The sequence below is a fragment of the Prionailurus bengalensis genome, chromosome B4 (genome assembly GCF_016509475.1).
Source record: "Prionailurus bengalensis isolate Pbe53 chromosome B4, Fcat_Pben_1.1_paternal_pri, whole genome shotgun sequence".
NCBI lineage: Eukaryota > Metazoa > Chordata > Mammalia > Carnivora > Felidae > Prionailurus > Prionailurus bengalensis.
In genome coordinates, this window is record NC_057358.1 from 53,642,937 (window position 1) to 53,664,201 (window position 21,265).

General features: G+C 37.1%; 1 protein-coding gene across 1 annotated transcript in view; it reads left to right on the forward strand.

Moving 5' to 3' along the window:
* PDE3A (phosphodiesterase 3A) overlaps positions 1-21,265 on the forward strand; it is a 312,046-nt gene that overhangs the window by 250,295 nt on the left and 40,486 nt on the right. Inside the window, exons 5-6 of the mRNA XM_043563131.1 lie at positions 4,497-4,621; positions 20,476-20,695. Coding sequence (XP_043419066.1) covers positions 4,497-4,621; positions 20,476-20,695 — 345 coding nt within the window. The remainder of the gene's footprint in view (positions 1-4,496; positions 4,622-20,475; positions 20,696-21,265) is intronic.

Below are 21,265 nucleotides of genomic sequence, written 5' to 3' on the forward strand. Positions count from 1 at the left end.
GGGTCATAGTTAAATATTTGTTCCTTAAGAAAATGAATTTTGGGGGTGCCTGGGTGGTTCAGTTGGTTAAGCGCCTGACTTTGGCTTGGGTCATGATCTCACAGTTTTTGAGCTCAAGCCCCATGTTGGGCTCTATGCTGACAGCTCAGAGCCTGGAACCTGCTTTGGATTGTGTGTCTCCCTCTCTCTGCCCCACCCCTGCTTGTGCTCTTTCTCTATCAAACATGAATAAACATTAAAAAAATTTTTTTGTAAAGAAAGAAAATGGATTTTGTTCTCAGTGTATATCTTTAGGGAAGCTATTTTACGGACCAATTTTGCCAGGATTTCTGTCATAGAATAGCTAATGCCCCATGATTTTTTTTCCATACAGTGACTTTGCCAGAAATCCATTTGTGCATTTTTGCATGATTCCTTTATTTCTGTAATTGTTTGTTACTTCTTGTCACATTTCATTTCTTATATTTCTTTTCTTCTTAGTTAAGTGAGATTAAGAACTGTAACTGAAATTATCATGAAGAGGGTTTCAAGAACTTTTATGAGCTGAACTCCCAGGGATCCTGTCATCCTACTTAATGAAATAAATACTCATAATCAAATATTTTCAACATAATTTAGGAAGAGTGTAAAATCTCATTCATTTTCTTTGTCCAAGAAAAAAAAATACTTAAAGCTGACTTGCCAGAGTATACTTTCCCCCCTAATTTTACTATTCCTTAATTTCACTATACTATTGAAAATCCTGATATAAATCTGAAAACAGTACAAATTTTCACCACAATGAGTAAATGAAATTCATTCTGAAGATAATTTAAGGGAATAACCATATATTAGTGGCAATAGTACCACCATTAACTACAACTAGTTTTGGTGGACTCCTTTGTCATGGGTGAAAACAGTGAAAAGATAGCCATAGATCATCTTCAGCCCTGAATATAAACCAAAATTAAAAATTCACTTAGAAGACCTATTGATAAAACTACAGATCGATTTCAAAACTGATTTGAGTGTTAGCCCTTGTGGTTTCTTCCCTTTCAGCCTTTTTGTTTCTTCCTTTCCTATGTGCCTATTGACTCTGAGGACTGTAGTTATCAGAAGAACAGAGGTGAGAAGTGGAAATTAGGAGCAACCCTCAGCTTACCTTACGTCCCCTTCAGTATTTAGCTAGGTGATTCACTCCTGGGTAGTTTTACCTACAGCCGGGTAGAAAGGATGCTGGACTGAGGATCAGAAAGACCTTGGCCCTACCACTCAGAGATGCGTGTCCTGAAGAGCAGTCCTTGTCTGAGCCTCAGCATCCTCTGCAAAGAATCCTTCAGAGAAGGGGGAACTGTGGCACAATTGTGAGATAAATCAGGTAGAAGAATACCAGATGCTTCAAAAACAAATAGGCTTGAGATAAGTCACAAAAGTCTGAAATAAATCACACCCTAGTGACTGAACTGACCCCTCCTTCGGTATATTAGGCAGAAAGGAAACTTGGTTTAAAAACAAACAACAACAACAAAAACTTAGGATCTGGTAAGACTTTTTGAACCTTGGATGGTGTTGTTATGGGTAGAACTAAGATTATAAAATTTACTTTTGTGGAAGGGGATTGAGATCTTCCACAGCAGACATGTACAAACTTTTCCTGTAGTCAGCTTGAGGTGACCAAGTAAAGGTTTCCCCAAGCTACTTTCCTCTTCCAAACCCAAATTATTATGTACATATTTATGTGATTGAAACAGCAATCATGAAGGTGTGAGGGTCAGTCCAAAGCTGAAAGCTATTGTGAGACTCACAGAAGGCAATGTATTTGAAAGTGCCAGTAAATTATAATGCACATATATACATACGCATATACGTATATCTACATATACATAAACATATAGCTTTATTGTTGATATCTGTTTTAATAAATGTTATATTAAGGACTGTATAGCTAGAATTTTAATTTGTCTTCAAGTTCATTTATTAACTTAATTATTAAAGGTACTCTATTATACTTTATAAAACTTTGCAGAATTAGCATATTTTCAATGTTTTCATTAAAAAGTAGACAGCTTTTGAGCTAGCTTTCATAATAGAAAACTTTTTGTGATAATAACAAATATACAAATATAATAAAATGCAGTTAATGTTAAGGTCTTTTCTTTTAAAAGTCTACATAGAAAAGTAATAACCATTCATTGTGTTATGTACTAAGAAATTAAAACTCCTAGGCCAATATACATTGCATAAAAATTCTTCATAGTAATCTTATTGGTCATTCAGTCAAGCAAAAGAAGTTAAAGAACAGCGCTGTAAAGAAATAGTGTAGTTATCTATCTCAGATTCTAAGTTTTCTTTGATTTCATTGTTTCAGAATTTTAGGCATTCTGAAATGCCTAGAATGAGATTTCAAGAAGAATATGAAACAAATATTATTTTGTGTGCTTTTCTTAATTGATAATCACTGGAGTTCATTCTATAGTTCATTCACTCTATAACATGTCTTTGTTATAATTTGTTTTGTAAACTGCTATTAGAATTAGGAGAAAAGATGAAGTTTTTAAATACCTAAGTCAATAAGTGAAGAAAAATGTGAAAAGGAAAATAAGAAATGAAGAAGTAACATAAGTGTCAGAGTGTTAAATGGAATTCAATATACAGATTTTTTTAAATTGTTTTTAATGTTTATTTATATCTGAAGAAGAGAGAGACAGACCATGAGTGGGGAGGGGCAGAGAGAGGGAGACACAGAATCCAAAGCAGGCTCCAGGCTACGAGCTGTCAGCACAGAGCCCGAGATGGAGCTCGAACTCACAAACCATGAGATCATGACCTGAGCCAAAGTCGGATGCCCAGCCGACTGAGCCACCCAGGTGCCCTGTAAGTTATGGATTTTATTCATTGCTAATGTTACTAATAATCAGAGAATATAGGCAGTAGTAAAACACATGCTTAGCATTCTTCCCTTCAAGAAGTATGAAACTATTAGTGCAGCCCCCTAAAAAAGTCCTTTTGTTCCACATTAGCACATGGGTCTATTTTGTATTTAACGTGCAGAATTCTAAGTAATTCATGCATAATGTTGCTTGTACAGAGGAAGCCATTTTGCTTATGGGACACCTCTAAATTATGTGTTATTAATTATACATCTTACACGACCAATCTCCACCATTCATGACTCCATGCCTCCATCAATTTCAGGTTTATTTACAATAAGCCACACAGACCAGGTACATCCTGCTTACACTGCCAGAAAGGAGGCTGCCTGTCCAAGATTGGCAGAATGTCAAATTGTCCAGTTATACTCATGCAAATTATAGATCTGACCTAGTACCAAATTTACAAATGTTTAAAAGCGCAAAGGTATTAGCAAAACATGACCAGGTGTTTTTCCCATGGAGCATTCCAAGATTGCCAACATAGCTTCCTAAATTTTTTTTCTCTCTCAAATTACAATATATTCTGTTTCAGATTTAACTTAAGGTTTTGAGCACTGCATTCAAATAAATTTTGCTTTAGAACACCTCCAAAATTCATATCCCATTAATTACATGGGTGTGTAATATTCTCCTCCCCAACCTTCCATAGATCCATTAATTCCAGATTTATTTATAGTTATAATCTAGGCAAACCAAGGATAGCTTGATAAAAGCATCCCTAGATGAAGACTTAACTGTCCATTACCTTTCTCCTACTAAACAACATCACTGTGTTTATCAAAATATCCATCATAAACGTGTTTACAAGGGGATTTGGCTCAGCATCCCTTTCTTTCCAGGGTGTCACCAATAAAATAAATTGTAGGCTAAATGCTTGTTGCTAAACTCTTCTTCACAAAAAAATGCTTGTGCAAAGAATACTATCTTTGAATAATTTTATAATCACTTAATTTTCGAATTCAGATATACCAAGAATAGATGAGGCACCTGCCATTCATAACTAATGTAAATTACGAACTTTGTTAAAAGCTTTGTCAAATTTGGGGCACCTGAGTGGCTCAGTGTGTTAAGCATCCAACTTGGCTCAGGTCATGATCTTGTGGTTTCTGAGTTCGAGCTCTGCATTGGTCTCTCTGCTCTCATTGGAGAGCCCACTTCAGATCCTCTATCTCCCTCTCTCTCTGCCCATCCCCAGCTCACACATGCTCTCTTGCTCTTTCTCTCTCTCAAAAATAAACATTAAAAAAACAACTTTGTCAAGTTTTTAGAAAATCTGTGAGGAACATGATTATAATAGTACACTAAGAAGGTGTCTGGTTCCTACTAACTGGATAAATAGGAAAATTATCTTTCCTCTTTTATTAACCCAGTATGTTTGATGAGTAACTGCTGTATCCCTGAAGCAGAAATTGAGCTCAGATAACTTATTTTTTTTATTTGGAAGTAATGTAGTCATGTTGCTGAAGCTGGACCATGACTCAGATTGGCAAGCTGAATATGGAAATGCTGATTGTGTTCTGGCAAGATCTATCCCAATAATTGAATAATAATTTCTTCATTTTTCTTTATGCTCTGTCTTTATAGTGCTGTTTGTCCTGATTCTTGGAATAACCCAGTGATGATGACCCTCACCAAAAGCAGATCCTTCACTTCGTCCTATGCTGTTTCTGCAGCTAACCATGTAAACTCAAAAAAGCCAAATCGACCAGGTTAGTAGCTTTTTAGGAGAAGAGTTCCTCCTTAGTGAGTGTGTAGTCATGGGGTAAACTAAGCCTTAAGTGTTGAAATAAGATTCTGAGAATTCATACTAGGATATGTTTGGTTTGACTATTCTAAAAAGGAAGAGCCTCAATAACCAATTAATTTCTTAAATTTCCACAGATGCTTTCAATTTCTGCTAGGTATCCTATCTTGAACTTATTGGATGAATAGGAAATAAGTATCATCATTGAGGATAATCTGTGGAAGCATCATCTTGTAATATAAAAGCTAATGATGTACATGCCAATTTCAATTTTATTTTTAGTGTTAAAATTAGTTTTCAGGAGTATGGTAGTTATAGGAGTTAAGAAATGCTTCATTTGCTATACATATTATAATTCTTTCAAATAAATTCTTTTGTTTTTTAATTTTTTTAATGTTTGTTTTAGAGAGAGAGAGAGAATGAGCAGGGGAGGGCACAGAGGGAGACACAGAATCCAAAGTAGGCTCCAGGCCCTGAGCTGTCAGCACAGAGCCCAGCACAGGGCTCAAACCCACAAATTGTGAGATCATGACCTGAGCCAAAACCAGATGCTTAACTGAGCCACCCAGGCGCCCCTCAAATAAATTCTTTATGTCACTCATCCCCTAATATATAAAGGGGTGTATGAAAGGAAGAGGTAATTAAATTTGGAGAAAATACAGTTCAGAACCTTTGAGAGCCCTTTGGAAAAGCCCACAAATTAGCAATGAAAAAACCCAATAGCACAATGGGCAGGAAGTTTTCCTTACCTTTCAAGACTGGTACAAAATGAAATTTGATGTGATTTCTCCCATCTGGTATCTCGAATATAACTCTTGCATGGGGTTTTCCATGTTGGACTCAATGTACACTGTATACTTCTAAGCATCAGCTTCTCCCTTCCCTTGAGCTTCCTTTATTCAAGAAATATTTGTGAAGCAATCACAGTCTCAGACCCTAAACTAGTTTGGGGAATATGGCAGTGATTAAGCCAGACCCACTTCCTCCTGTCACTAGAATTACATTCTGGTGGGGAATACAAACAGATCGATAGCTACTACTATTTAGTGTGTTAAAGGCTATGATGAGGAAGAGAGGGAAGACTTTCAAATAATGAAAGATGAAAAGAGATAAGATCCAACACATTGAGAGAAAGCTTAAGGAACTTGAGTCTAGATGAGTGGCAAAATTGGCAAGCACAAGGGGGATGGAAACAGACATGCAGATAGGACCTGGAGATCTATGGAAAAGAGTATAGATATCAAAATTAAGGATAGTTAAGTATGTTTCAGATAGGAAAGTGAATGTTTTGGGTAAAATTACTTCATTTAGTTAGAATTTGGGCTGATTCAAGACTGGAATATGGTTTTTGTCAGATTCTTTTGCTAGATTGTCCCCCTCCTAGAATGTCACTTGAGAGTCTGGGGTATATACGATGACCTCTTCTTCTTAGAATGTTCTGACTAGAAGTTTTCACCTCTCAGCACTGCAGAAAACTCTGATGAAATTTTCAGTAGCTTCTGGCGTATGTTCTTAATCTTCTGCCTTTATAGCAGCTTAAGAATTCTCCAAAAGGCTCCACGGAAAAACTGCCCCCTTCTCACTTGGCCGTTAGACATTCACATTCTAGCTGCCATGGCGGCAGTCCCAGACTCCAGTTTTCCTGTCATTAGCGTCATGACGTTGCTAAAAGTTCTGCTGACTTGCTTCCTTAATAGCTGCACCCTTCTGCTTAGATTCTTAGACTTTTGCTCGATGCAAATGGTCAGTAAATAATGTTCTGAAAGGAAGAACAGTTCCTAAGACTTTTGCTTACCCTTCCGTGGTATCTTCTCTTTGCTCTCTCTGAGAACCTAGTCCCTCTGAATTGATCATCTTGTCTTAAAAGCTTTTTATTTTTAAACTCTTCTATTTGTTCTCAAGGAAACATGGGTTTATTACAAACTATGGCATCAAAGCCAGAACCAGAAGTCCTCAAAATGGCAAAGTGTCTATGTGGGTCAGAGAAACAGTGCTCACATTCATTCCACTAATATTTCAAGACACCACCGTGAAGTAGAAACTTTTGATTTTAAAAGAGGTGCATCTCCTCTATTGTTTCTTACATCTGGAAATTTTAGTACTCTCTTCCCCCTTTGATCATCCACTTTCTATTGGTGACTATTTCTTGGAATCACGTAAGCAACAACTTTGCTTAAGTCTCTGTTTAGTGTAGAAAGACACTTCCTCCAGAAAAGACTCCAGGGAAAAACTGGAAAGTATGATTTTGTTAGAATTTCATCATTGACAGAAACCACTAAAAGCAATGCAGGTTTCCAAAAACTAATCTCGTCCTCTCTGCTCTTTGGTAATGTTCATTAAGTCATGTAATTTAGAAGTTATTAATGACCTGAGAAATATGGACCTGAGTAATATGGATCCTCATCTTGGGCTCCATCAAGACAGAGGAACTGAATTTGAGTATTCCACATTAAGCCGGAGAGAGATTTTAAGGGGGCACTAAAGTCATTCTAGGTCAGTGGGACCCTTGGTTCTCTACAAAAATATGTGCAAATAATTTTGGAGGAAAGCATCACCAGTTAAGGGCTAACCTATCAAGTTCAAACAAATTGGAGCTTGTAAGCAAGAGCACTAAACACACATAAAGGACACACACAGGGTTTCTAGCCATGAGTTAGAAACAAACAACAAACAAAAACAACTTTACAGATTTCTAAAAGGGTTGAAATATTTAAATGCTAAAATATTTACATATTTATGTTATAACTTTAAGGTATGTAAATATTTTAAGGAAAATATGAGGTCATAAAAAATAACAGCAATGAGAGAAGACATAACTGCAGAGCAGCTAAATATAACTTTCAGAAATGTAATCAAGGAAAAAGGATAGATTAAATGGAATAATACACTATTAAAGGGAGAAATAGTAAACTGGTGAGTGGAGAATATGAAGAAATTACCTAGAATGTGGTAGAGATGAAAAATGGGGAGTATGAGATTTTAAGAAATGTACGAATATAAGAAAAGGCTAGTATAACATCATAGTTTTAGTACAGGATAGGGGACATAAATGCTGAGGAAGAGCAGAGTAAAGGCAAAAAAAAAGTTACACAAAGACAAAATACTGAAATTACACAACACTGAAAACAAAACAAAACAAAAATCTTAAAGTCAGCCAGAGAAAAAGGAAATTTCAGGGAAAGCAAGTCAGTCTGAGAGCGAGCGGAACTATCTAAAATAAAGGGCATCAGAACACAGAGCATTTTTCTTCCAAGTTCTGAGAGAATATAACGAACTCTAGCAATGATCCCTGAAAGTATAGTCTTTCTGAGAGAATATAATAGCCTGAAATTGTGTAGCTGGCACATCTATCTCACAACAGTAGAGGAATTTTCAGATTCCTAAGATATTTTCAGAAAGTCAAAACCTTGCCACCTGCCAAATCTTAACTAAAGGAATTTAGGATGGATGTATTCTAGAAAGCAAAGTAATAGAAGAGAAGTCTGAGATCTAATAAAAATGGTTACTAAATTTAAAAACCATCAATTTATCAAATATTATGTGCATAAATAATAGTATTTTTAGATTTGTAAGTATTTTTTTTAATTTTTAAGGACAGTATTAAAATATCAGACAATAATAATATGTACCATAAGGGATGAAATATAAATGTAAATGTTCTACTTTCTTGTGTAGCTCAGGAAAAGGACTCAGATGAGGAGCCTGAGGCACAAAGATGTTAAGTAACTTGCCCAAGTTCACACAGTTATTCCTGAATCTTTTATTTTGTCCCAATGACTTTATACTAGAAGAAAATTGATGACAACAAATGGAGGTAATTTAAAATTAGGATTTTCTTTTTTTGTTGTTGTTCCTGTCTGGCCAAGTACATGACAATGGAAGGATTTGATTTTGTATCTCTCAGTTTCTTCATTTAGGTTAGAAAATTAAAATTATCAAAATAAACAACCAATGTGCTCATTTTGACAGTACATATACCAAAATTGGTGTACAAATGCTGAATCATTGTACACCTGAAAGTGATGTTCCATGTCAATTATATGTCAATTAAAAAAAAAAAGCTGAAAACTATAGTTGGTGCATTCACTGGAGATAAAGAGCAAATGATGGCACAGACATGAGGAACAGCCTCATCTTCCTGTGTCCTACTCCTCAGTTTATACAACTGTAGTCAAGAAGAAAGAACAGAGTACAAAAAGAGAAAAATTTCCATGTTACATACCCCAAAGGCAGATGGTAGAAATTAGAACCCAGGCATGGTGAGAGCCTCTCTCCATTCTTGCCATAAAGTACATAAGGTATCTCCATCATGATTACTTTGGAGGGGATTTCGCATTGTGACATAGATTGCTGTCACAGCAGAACTAAATGTTTATAAAATAACCTACATCCTATGCATGCTGAATTCAACTAAACAAATCCCTGAAAGTCTGCCAAGAGGGAAGAAAGTCCATCAAGAATCAGAGAGCTGAAATTCAATTATAGTTCTTCCTGATCAGATGGGCTCTTCTGTTTTGAAACCTTTGTTTTTCTGCATTGATGACGTATTGGTGTTGATTGAGCTAAGTGGGTGTGATCTGTTTGATGTTATTGACTGAGATGCCTATGTGGAAAGGGGCTAGGAAAAGCCCCTTTATGTGGCAAAGAGTATAAGGAAATGGAACCAAATGAAGTGTGAAGAGAATAGGAGGAGGAAAGTAAGAAGTAATAGGCAAGAGAGGATAGGGGGATGCAAGCATAGAGAATAAACACTGAAAGGTAATGTTTCCAGAGGGAACTAATGAAATCTATTCTTTCCACGAATCAAGCAAAACAGTGTATTCTCTAGCTCAATCAGTGTTAATATAAATAGTTGAAACAAGCCAATTATTATACAATTGCTAATATAAATGGATAAAATCACATAGAAGTCCTTTGATTAAAGCGCAGGAGCAGGATATTTAAATATAATTTACATTTTCAATCTTTTTTATTAGGAGTCACTGGCAATGTAGAGCTGCCATTGTCATTCTGCTTTTAAAATTCCTCCAGGTCATACTTACTGCATTTGCAGTAGAACCTTTCAAGATTCTTTTCATTTTTATAAGATTCTTATAATCCTTTTGCAGTGATTACAAATCTCTCTACACCTACAAGGTAGACGGAGTTTTCTGTACAGAAAATTTGAGGTGAGAGAGAACTTTAATTATGGTGCTCGGTGGTTATGGGGGAGGGGGTTGTTTCTTTTTGCATTCTCTATACGGTAGATACATTTTCTGTTTTGGAAAAGTATTAGGGCTGTCCATTTTACTGAGGGCATAGAAAAGAGACATGTATTTATTAGACATGCTCACTCCTTTCTTGTTCAATTAAAATTAAAATGAGAGTTTTACAGCATAAAACAGATGGATTCACTTAAGTAATTTTCCTCCAGTATTGTTTATCATCTCCCTTTAATTGTCCAGAATTCCTAGTGTCTTGACACATTTTCTCATGCTCTTAGAAGCAAGGAATTAAAAACTGAATCACTCAAAGGATTTGGGATTTTAAAATTTTAAAGTTACATTTTTAATTTTTTTTTAATGTGTCAGTTTTATGTATTTCACATCAGGATGGTTTGAATCATTCAAAGATTTATATTTCATAAGCTGTATCTTTTTCCTGGAGTCTCAAATACAAAATGATAAATAAAATTAAGAATGCATGTTTAGGGGTGCCAGGGTGGCTCAGTTGGTTACGCATCCAGCTTAGGCTCGGGTTATGATCTCACAGTTCGTGGATTCGAGCCCTGCGTCAGGCTCTGTCCTGACAGCTCAGATCAGAGCTTGGATTCCGTGTCTCCCTCCCTCTCTGCCCCTCGCCTGCTTATGCTCTGTCTCTCTCAGCAATAAATAAATGTTAAAAAAAAAATAAAAATAAAGAATATGTTTAACTGAATCCCTTCCCCACCCCATGCATGTGCATGTGTAAATGTGCAACATGAAATTGGATGAGACTCCAAAGCTCATAAAGTTAAGTCTTCTAACTTAGTACATGATCAAATTAAAAAAAAAAAAAAAAAAAACCTAGAATATAATTTGTTCTTGAAGATTTGTAAGGAAGGCATTTCTCTTGTTTCCTTGGAATATCCTCTTCCTTGCATCTGATAATTTTACTTGTAATCTACCCTTTCTAGAAATAAAGAGTATTTGGTTATTCTTAGCACTGGTGTATCTCTTTCTACTCAAAGACTAAAAATGTAAATATGTACCCATTTTCTATAGCATTCCTAATTCTTTTTGTTATTAAAACTTTACTGTGCACTGTATGAAATACTTTGATTTGGGAAAAAGGGAATTTATATATTTATACCTTTATCTTCTCACCTACAATATAAAAATATTCCTGCTTTTCCCACCAGTTTTATTGAAAAATAATTGACACACATTACTGTGTAAGTTTAAGGCGCGCAGCATGATGGTTTGATTTACATATATTGTGAAGTTATTACCATGATAGGCTCAGACAACATTCATCTTTCTCATTATAGATATAATAAAAAGAAAAGAAAGACAAGAAAAAGGAGAAAAAATGTTCTCCTTGTGCTTGGAACACACATGATTTACACTCTTAACAACTTTTCTATATATCATACAACTGTGTTAGCTATAGTCCTTATGTTGTACATTACATCCCTACATTATTTACCTCCTAACTGAAAGCTTGTACCTTTTGACCACTTTCCTCTAATTTCTCCTCCACCCACCCCCTGCTTCTGGTAACCACAGTCTGATCTCTTTTTCTCAGTTTGGTGCTTTTAGTTTTGTTTACTTAAAGTTTCCACATATAAGTAAGATCATACAATGTTTGTCTTTCTCTGTCTTATTTCACTTAGCATATGTCTTCAAGGTCTGTCCATGTTGTTGCCTTTGGTAGGATTTCCTTGTTTTTTTTTTTTTTTTTAATGGCTAAACAATATTTCATTATACACACACACGTGTGTGTGTGTGTATAATTTATCCATTTATCCATTGATAGTTACTTAGGTTGTTTTCATGGGACACAGTTTTTTTTTGTGAATGTTTTCATTTTCATGAAATGAATTTGAGAGTTTTTACTTGTTTTCAATATTTTTTGGAAGAGTTTGAAAAGAATTGGTGCTAATCTTTAAATATTTGGTAAAATTTACGAGAGAGACCATCTGGCTTTTCTTCATTGGGAAGGTTGATTACTGATTCAACCTTCTTACTAGTAATTAGTGTGTTCAGATTTTGTTTCTTCGTGCTTTGGTCTTGGTAAATTATAGGTTTCCAAGAATTTTTCCGTTTCTTCTAGGTTGTCCAGCTTGTTGGTATATAGTTATTTGTAGTAGCCTCTTTTGATCCTTTGAATTTCTGTGGTATTCATTGTATTGTCTCCTTTTTCATTTATATTTTGTTGATTTGGGCCCTTTCTCTTTTTCGCTTGCTTCTTTTAGCTAAGGGTTTGTCAGTGTTGTTTATCTTTGCAGAGAACCAATTCTTAGTTTGGTTAATCTACTCTGTGGTTTTTCTTTTTCTATTTCATTTATTTCTGCTCTACTCTTTATTATTCCTTTTATTCTGCCAACTCTGAGTTCAAGTTGTTCTTCTTTATCTAGTTCTTAAGATGTAGATTTTAACTTGTTTATTTGGGATCTTTCTTCTTAATGTAGGCATTTGTGCTACGAACTTTCCTACCAGAACTGCTTTTGCTGCATCCCACAGTTTCTGATGTGTTGTCTTTCCATTTGTTTTAAGACACTTTTTAAATTCCTTTAAATCTCTTTGATCCATTGGTTGTTCAGGAAGGTATTGTTTGATTTCCATGGGTTTGTGAATTTTTACAGTTTTCGTCTTGTTACTGATTTCTAGATTTGTGCCATTGTAGTTAGCAAAGGTACTTGGTATGATTTCAATCTTCTTTCTTTTTTTAATTTTTTTTATGTTTATTTATTTTTGAGAGAGTGGGAAAGTGAGCAGGGGAGGAGCAGAGAGAGAGGGAGACACAGAATCTGAAGCAGGCTCTAGGCTCAAAACTGTGAGCACAGAGCCTAATCTAGGCTGGAACTCAAACCACGAGATCATGAACTGAGTTGAAGTCAGATGCTTAACTGATTGAGCCACCCAAGTGCCCCTGATTTCAGTCTTCTTGAATTTGCTAAGACTTGTTTTGCGGCCTAACATATGGTCTATCCTAGAAAATGTTCTATGTGTGCTTGAGATAAATGTGTATTCTGCTGTTGGGTAGATTATTCTATTATTAGTCTTTTGGGTCCATTTGGTCTATAGTGTTGTGCAAATTTGCTGTCTCCTAATTGATTCTTTCTCTGGCTGATCCATGTATTGTGGACAGTCAGGTATTAAAGTTCCCAGCTATTACTATATTTCTTCTTGTAGCTCTGTTAGTTTTTGCTTTATGTATTTAGGTGCTCCAATGTTGGTTGCATAAATATTTTATAATTGTTATGTCTTCTTGCTGTAAAGACATATGCTGTAACATTATAAATAATGCTGTAACATTATAAATAACGTTCTTTGTTTTTACCATTTTTAGTTCAAAGTCTATTTTGTCTGAAAAAAGTATTGCTACTCCGTTTTTTCTGGGTTACCCATTTTCTTGAAATGTCCTTTTCCTTCCCTCTCAGTCTACTGTGCCTTTAAGGTTAAAGTGAGTATCTTTAAGGCAATGTGTTGTTGAATCATGTTTTTTTCACCAGTTGGCCATTCTGTGTCTTTTAATTGGAAAACTTAATCTGTTTCCATTTAAAGTATTTATTGATAGGTAGGGACTTACTATTGCCATTTTGTTAATTGTTTTCTGGCTATTCTGTAGGTCTGTTGTTTATTTTTTCCTTGCCTGCTGTTTATTTTTATATCTTTTATTATTTTATTATATTATTTATAATATTTTATTATTATATCTTTTATATCTTTTATACATTTTATTTTAATGTCTTTTGATATCTGCTTTCATTTCTTCAGCATATTTTTTTGTGTAATTATTAAAGGCTTTTCCCTTGTGGTTACCATGACACATACAGTATCTTAAACTTAAAATGCCATGTTTTATTTTTATTTTAAGTTTATTTATTTTGAGGCGAGGGACAGAGTGAGGAGAGAGAGAATCCCAAGCAGGCTCTGTGCCATCAGCACAGAGCCCCACACAGGGTGAGATCATGACCTGAGCTGAAGCCTAGAGTCAGACACTTAACTGACTGAGGCACCCAAGGTGCCCCCTAAATGTGGTTTTTTTTTTTAATTTTTTTTATTTTTATTTATTTATTTTTTTAATTTTTCTTTTCCCAGCGTTTTTATTTATTTTTGGGACAGAGAGAGACAGAGCATGAACGGGGGAGGGGCAGAGAGAGAGGGAGACACAGAATCGGAAACAGGCTCCAGGCTCCGAGCCATCAGTCCAGAGCCTGACGCGGGGCTCGAACTCACGGACCGCGAGATCGTGACCTGGCTGAAGTCGGACGCTTAACCGACTGCGCCACCCAGGCGCCCCCTAAATGTGGTATTTTAAACTGATAACAACTTACCTTCAGTATAATCCATAAACTTTACACTTTGAGTTCTTCTCCCCCTCACATCTAAGATTATTATATTGCTGTTATAAATTACATGTAATTTATGTTGCATAACTAATAAAGATTATTGTAGTTATGATTATTTTTACATTTTTTTAACTTTTAAAGAAGAGCTGTAAGAGAATTATGCTCCACTGTTACCATATTGCAGAATCTATGAGTTTATATTTGTCATTATCAGTGAGATTTACACTACCTTTTTATGAAGTTAATTAGCATTCTTTTACTTCCAGTCAAGATGTACTTAGCATTTCTTACAAAGCAGGTCTGATGGTAATGAAGTCCCCCAGCTATTGTCTGTTTGGGAGTCTTTAATCCCTCCTTTGTTTCTGAAGGAGAACTTCATCAGGTATAGAATTCTTGGTTGACAGTTATTTTCTTTCAGTATTCTAAATATATCATCCCATTTTATCCTGGCCTGAAAAGTGCTGTTGAAAAATCTGCCCATCATCTTATGGGAGTTCTCTTACATATACAAACTCTCTTTTCTCTTTCTGTTCTTAAAATTCTTTGTCTTTGACTTTTGATACTTTGATTGTAATTTGTCTTGGTGTAGCCCTATTTTGGTTGAACTTTTTAGGGGTCTTTGGGACCTCATGGATCTGGATGGCCATCTCTTTCCCCAGATTTGGGAAGTTTCCAGCCATTGGTGCTTTAAATATACTTTCTGTCCCTTCTGTTTCCTTTCTTATTCTAGAATTCCCGTAACACAAATATCATTTCCTTTCATTGTATCCCCATAATCCCCATAGGCATTTATCACTCTTTTTCATTCTCTTTTCCTTTTGGTCCTCTGACTGTGTAATTTGCAATGTTCTACTCTCCTGATCATTGATTCTTTCTTCTTCATGGTCGAATGTACTTTTGAAACTCTCTATTAAGTTCTTCAGTTCAGTTATTCTATCTTTCAAATTTGGATTTCTGTTTGGTTTTTGTTCATTTGGTTTTGGGTTTGTTTTGATGGTTGCTATTTCCTTGTCAGACTTCTCTTTTTGTTTGCATTGCTTTCCTAATTTTGTCTAGTTGTCTGTTTTCTTGTAATTTACTATACTTCTTTAAGAGGGGTATTCTGAATTCTTTGTCAAACAGTTCATAGATCTTCATTTCTTTAGGATTAGTTATTGGAGCTTTATTAGTTTATGTTAGTGGTGTCATATTTATCTGACGTTTTTGTGGTCCTTGATTTCTTAGGTTGGTATCTATGCATTTGGGTAACTGAGCTTCTTTTCCAGACTTTGCAGGTTTGCTCTACAGAGACACTTTTCACCAGTCAGCTCAGTTTGTTTCTGGCTTGTCTCCTGATAATGTCTTTGGGCAGGTAGGACCTGCTATTGTGGTCTATTTTGGAGTGAAACAACTGTTCAAGCTCTGAGGTTGGGAATGAGGGAGCGTGCCACTGGCTGATAATAATTGGAAAGGACTGTTGGCTTGGTCCCCTACCTAAATGAGGCTGTAGTACGGGCTCCACAATGCATTGATTCTCTGGTCAGGCTTAGTAGATGGTCAGGACTGCTATTATATACAGTAATAGTGAGACTATGACAGGGACCCTAGCAGGGACCCCGGACCTATGCAGCTTGTTGTTTGGGGACATGAATCAGGCCAGAGTATACATTGAATGCTCTGGTTAGGTAAGGTCATCAGTTTTGCTCTGCAGATGGGGGAACCCACAGGCTGTGCTCTCTGTTCAAGTGCCACTGTATGTAAGGCTATTGATGGGTTATGCAGCTTCCCGTGTGCTCTATTTAGAACCTGGTCAGACAGGCTATAGGTTGTATTTAGCAACGTGTAGGAGTAAAAACTTAGACTCTCTGCTTGGCCACAGCAGGAGAAGCAGCTCTAAAGCCTACAAAGCTCTTTGTTTGTTGTCTTAACTCAAGCTGTACCACATCTCATGTTCCCTGACCAAGCAGGGCCACTGGCTTTGTTCTGAAAGTTGTCTGTTCTCCCTGCCCATGTGTCAGCTCCAGTGATGCTGGACCACACAACTTCCAAGAGTTGGTCACCTGGGGATAAGACACTCTCTACAGTGAGTAGGGCTGTCTCAGGGCAGGAGGGGGAGGTGTCATTCCAGCTATTTTCAGTTTCCCAAACAGGCTCTCAGGTTGAGAGTGGCTAGGAGTCACCCTCAGGCTTAGCTATGAATGAATCTCCCTGCCTGTGCATAGCATGGGAGCACTCCACACCCAGCACTGGCTTTGCTCTCGGGGTATTCCACACTGCCCTTGCACCCCTTGGCTCAAGTGCCACCGGACCTCACTGCCTCTGGGAATTGTCACCAATCCTTTTGATCAGATGGGGCTGGAAGACACTCCCCACAGTGGGGGAGACTATGACTCACTTCCTTGCCTGGGTATGGACATACTGGGCTTTAGAGCTGACAAAACTCCTTGCTTAAGAATCTGAATCAGGCACATCTGCACCCACCAAGTTCACTGATCTGTGTGTGCCCCCAGCTTGGTTCTGCAGCTGAGCAAAGCTGCTGGTCAAGATTACTATTTGGGCATTGCTTGTATGAACTTGATCTGCCAAGATCCATGTCCTAGTTGTTGCAAACCCCTACTCCCCTTATATATCACAGTCCGATTCCCAGTGGTTGAGCCTCACAGATTCCCCTGCAGTCACCATGGTACAGATCAGAATAGGGACTTCCACAGAGCAACCTACAATTCTGGGAAGGGTGCTCGTTATCCACTTGGGTTGTCTTTTCCTGCAGGAGGAACCAGAATCTCAGGAGAGACTTTGCGCATTATTGTGCTTGCTGGGGTTAGAGCTGGTCATCCTGTAGCTTCTTTTCTTACCCTTCTAATGCAGTCTGTCTTGATCTCTGTGGTGCACAGGGAGTGCTTCAGCCTCACCCCCACGTTCTAGGACTCTCTCAGTGGTGTTTTTTGTTGAGTAGTTGTTGGTTGTTCTTGCGAGGGAGAGCTAAGCTGGGAACATCCTATGTTGCCATCTTTGTAACTGAAGGCAAATATCCCTCTTTTCATGGTTGTTGCCAGGGCTTGTACTTGTCAGAAGTGTTCAAAATATGTAGACTAACAGTACTACAGAAGCAACGTGCTTTTCCTCTCTTACAAGGTTTATTTTAAATTTCATCCCAGGCAGTAAGTTTGGAGTCTTAAGGTCTGCTTTTTGTTTAAATTTAGTCAATCCTTGAGTTCCAAGAACTCTAATCATTGAGTGGATTGTTAAATTTGTATTTAAGAGGGAATTGCATTTCTCTGAGAATCTCAGCTGGCATCTATAAAGAATTTGCAATGAAAAAGATCACTCTTCTCATAAATTTCCCTTAGAAAATATGTTGTATTAAGACACATATGGCACTACTCCCATTGACTTGATTAAAAAAAAAAGTGTTGGAAAACTCAAAAACTCACAATTAACTATCAAAATAATTAAAGAATTGCCTAAAGCAGTGCCTGTCAGAAGTCTTTTTTTTTTTTTTTTTCCAAAATATAGCGGTTAAAATCTTGCCTTGGCCTATCAGCTCTCTACAGCCTTGCCTGGCAGATTCTCTGAACATGTTCCCTGTCCCCTGCTCCTCCTTCCCCTTCACTAAGCTGCTTTCCCTTCCACACTGACCTCCCAACTGACCTTCTGACTTCTCCCAGGTAGGGCCCTCTTTCTGAAACATGCTTCCCCAGTACTGTCTAAATGTCTTCCTTACTGCACCAGGCCTCTGTTCAAATTTTACCCCTAGAACATTTCTGAATTTCTTTTCTTTGTTCTATGTTCTCTGCATAATTTTTCTTTATATCACTTAAAACTACCGGAGTTTCTTTTCTTTTAATCCCTCCTCCTCTCCTTCTTCTTTTTCTTTTCTCTTCCTTTCCCCACCTCTTCCACCTCTTTTTTTTTTTTTTAAGGTTCTGTCTTTTCCAAGAGAGTGGAAGCTCCACGAGAGCTGTTGTTGTTGTTGTTGTTGGCTACTTCATCCTTAGTCTCTGGAACAGGACACAAAATTTCTCTGTGCAGACACTTTCTTTATACAACGTCATACCTCCATCCCACTCCTTATGTTTACCTTGCTTTTCTAAGATTATCTGTAGGTGGCCATAATCTAACAAATAGTCTAAACTAGCTGTTTCCAACCTTTTTACATGAGAGCATATGATGTAAATCATACATGTATGATGTATATATGATGTGTTATATGTGATACAACGTGTGAATACAGTAGTGTTCCACAGACAGCAGTGGAGAAAGGGGAAAGGATTTAGAGCTTGGTGAAAATTTTATTTCCTTTGTTTTATAAAAATATAATACAATATCATTACAAAATATTAGAAATAATATTAAAAATTAAATTTATTCTGAAAGCTACAAATAAAATCTTATTTAAAAAAATTTACAGCCCTAGTACTTCACAGGACACCTATAACCCACTTGTTGCACACAATGATAGATTTGTTGGGAAACTCTAAGACTTAAGGGAAGTTTTTGTTTTGTTTGTTTAGGAGATTATATGTTGTGTAGGTTTGTCAGTGTCTTTGGTAAAATAGCTAAATCTTTTCCAAAGACATAGAAGACAGTATAAAAACCCTTAGGCGTGTTGTTGTTAAGTGCAGTACAGATGCTGTCTAGCAGATCATGGATTCTTCTTCCTCCTCAGACAGCCTCTGATAGAAGTATGGGCTAAAACCACATTTTACTAAGAACAGCTGCACTCACTCCATATTCTCCTGTCCATTAGCACTGTGACCATGGGAAGGTTATTTAACCCGAGTCTGAATGGTTTCTTTACCTATGAAGGCAAGTGATTAAGCTACTGATCAAGTATCAACAATAGAGAGGTGCCTGGGTCGCTCAGTCGGTTAAGGGGTTAAGCATTGTCACTCTTGATTTTGGCTCAGGTCATGATCTCACGGTTTGTGGGATCTTGCCCTGAGTCCAGCTCTGCACTGACAGCATGGTACCTGCTTGGGATTCTCACCGTCTCCCTCTCTCTCTGCTTCTCCCCCATTTGTGCTCTCTCTTTCTCTCGAAAATAAATAAATGAACTTAAAAAAAAGCAACAACAGAAATATTTGAAAGGAGTAGGAGGATAGGAGGGGCTCCCAGCTTCCACATTTATCAAACAAAGGAAGAGCACAATTTCTCCTCTGGTATAACAAAACAAAAGAAATAATGATGCCAACAAGACGTGGAAATTACAAAAGCCTTTCAGCACGCTTAATATTACTTTCAATGGACCCAAAAATCTTCGGGTGTAATATATCAAACTTTTGAGAGAACTGGACATTGGAAGCAAACTAAGCCAGCCGCGAGTTCCCCACACATATTAGTCAATGATGTGAGAGCTGCCTGTTGTGTGTTTCCCTTGAGTGGTGAGAAATAGAAAACAACTCAAGATTTCATTTCATTTGCCTTACAGTAGGTTGTTCAGCCATAAAATGCTGGAAAACAGTAAGCAGATGGCTGTTCAGAAGATAGTTCTCTCTTCAGTTTTCAGTGCAGGCTGCCTTCTCTGTGTTTGGGAGAATGGAACTTCAAAAGATCTCGTCCCTGTACTCAAGTATCAGCACTTTGAAATCTAAGCCAGTTTTCTGTACAGTTTTCACAATCAAGAGTAAACGCACTTTGGCACAGATATCAACACTTAAAATTTAGGCTTTAGTCCTTTTGTTTCATCTGAAATGGATCATATTACATTTTTAAATGTTTTCTTCAGATACTATTCTGATCAGAGTTCTGTCTCACACCAATAACGTAGGTTCACTAAAAATGTTGATGGTTAATAAAGTTAATTGCCTCTCAAAAATATATCTTCTTTATTTACGAATTTTAAGCATCGGATACCTGCCAAACTCTGCTCCAGATAAGTTAATGTTTAAAACAATAGCAGATCCTGTTACTGCTAAAAATTTCTCAACCTTAGAGAAGGCAAACACACGAGGAAATTTTAATTATTATCATTATGTCAGAGTGACAAGAAGAAACAAAGATGGGAGGAGAAAATAATATCCTTCTGTCCTGAAGTTACTCCTGGACACCAAGGCTTTAGCTCAACTTTCCAACATTGCCACTGATCTTTTCATGATGATCCATTCTTCCCATTTCATGCCATGGAGACACCCTACTATACACCTTGTCTCCAGATGGTGGTGTGCAGAGAGGGCAAGCCCCGTGGCCTGAGTGCTCACGTGGTCCTGATGGAATGAGAGGGGGTCTAAGGTGAAGCGTAAGAGCTGCAGTTTCTAATTTCCAAAAAATTTATTTAGTGGTTTAATAAATCTTTGTCTTTCTAGGTGCCCTAGCTAAAATTTCACCTCTTTCGTCGCCCTGTTCCTCACCTCCCCAAGGGACCCCCGCCAGCAGCCCAGTCAGCAAAATTTCTGCAGTGCAGTTTCCAGAATCTGCCAACACAGCTGCCAAACAGGGCCTAAGTTCTCACAGGGCATTAACTTATACTCAGAGTGCCCCTGACCTATCTCCTCAGATCCTCCCTCCACCTGTTATATGTAGCAGGTAAGGATTTTATCGTGTTAACTAGAGTTTAACTCATCAGAAAACGAATACTAGTTTTCTTCTTAGGAACACTTACCTCCAGTCCACATAGCTATGTGGAGGTTTGACAAAGCAATGGACAGGAAAAGTAGAAGATAATGTATTTTATGTTGAATAGAAACTTAATTTTTTGTGTGTGGTTGTCTGTTAATATAAAGCTTAGAGTCCATACAGTCCATACAGCTAAACTTTGGAGATGATATAAAATAATTAGTTGTATATTTCCTCTGCTTACTGATGAAGAATGCATAAAACCTGTAAGTAAGAAATTGTATCAAGTCATTTAGTATAATAGGATGTTGTGTTGGAATTTTTTAAAATTTTTTTAGTGTTTATTGATTTTTGAGAGATAGAGTGTGTGTGTCTGAGTGGGGGAGGGGTAGAGAGAGGGAGACACAGAATCTGAAGCAGGCTCCAGGCTCCGAGCTGCCAGCACAGAACCCAACACAGGGCTCGAACCCATGAACCGTGAGATCACGACCTGAGCTGAAGTCGGACACCCAACCGAGGCATCCAGGCGCCCCATGTGTT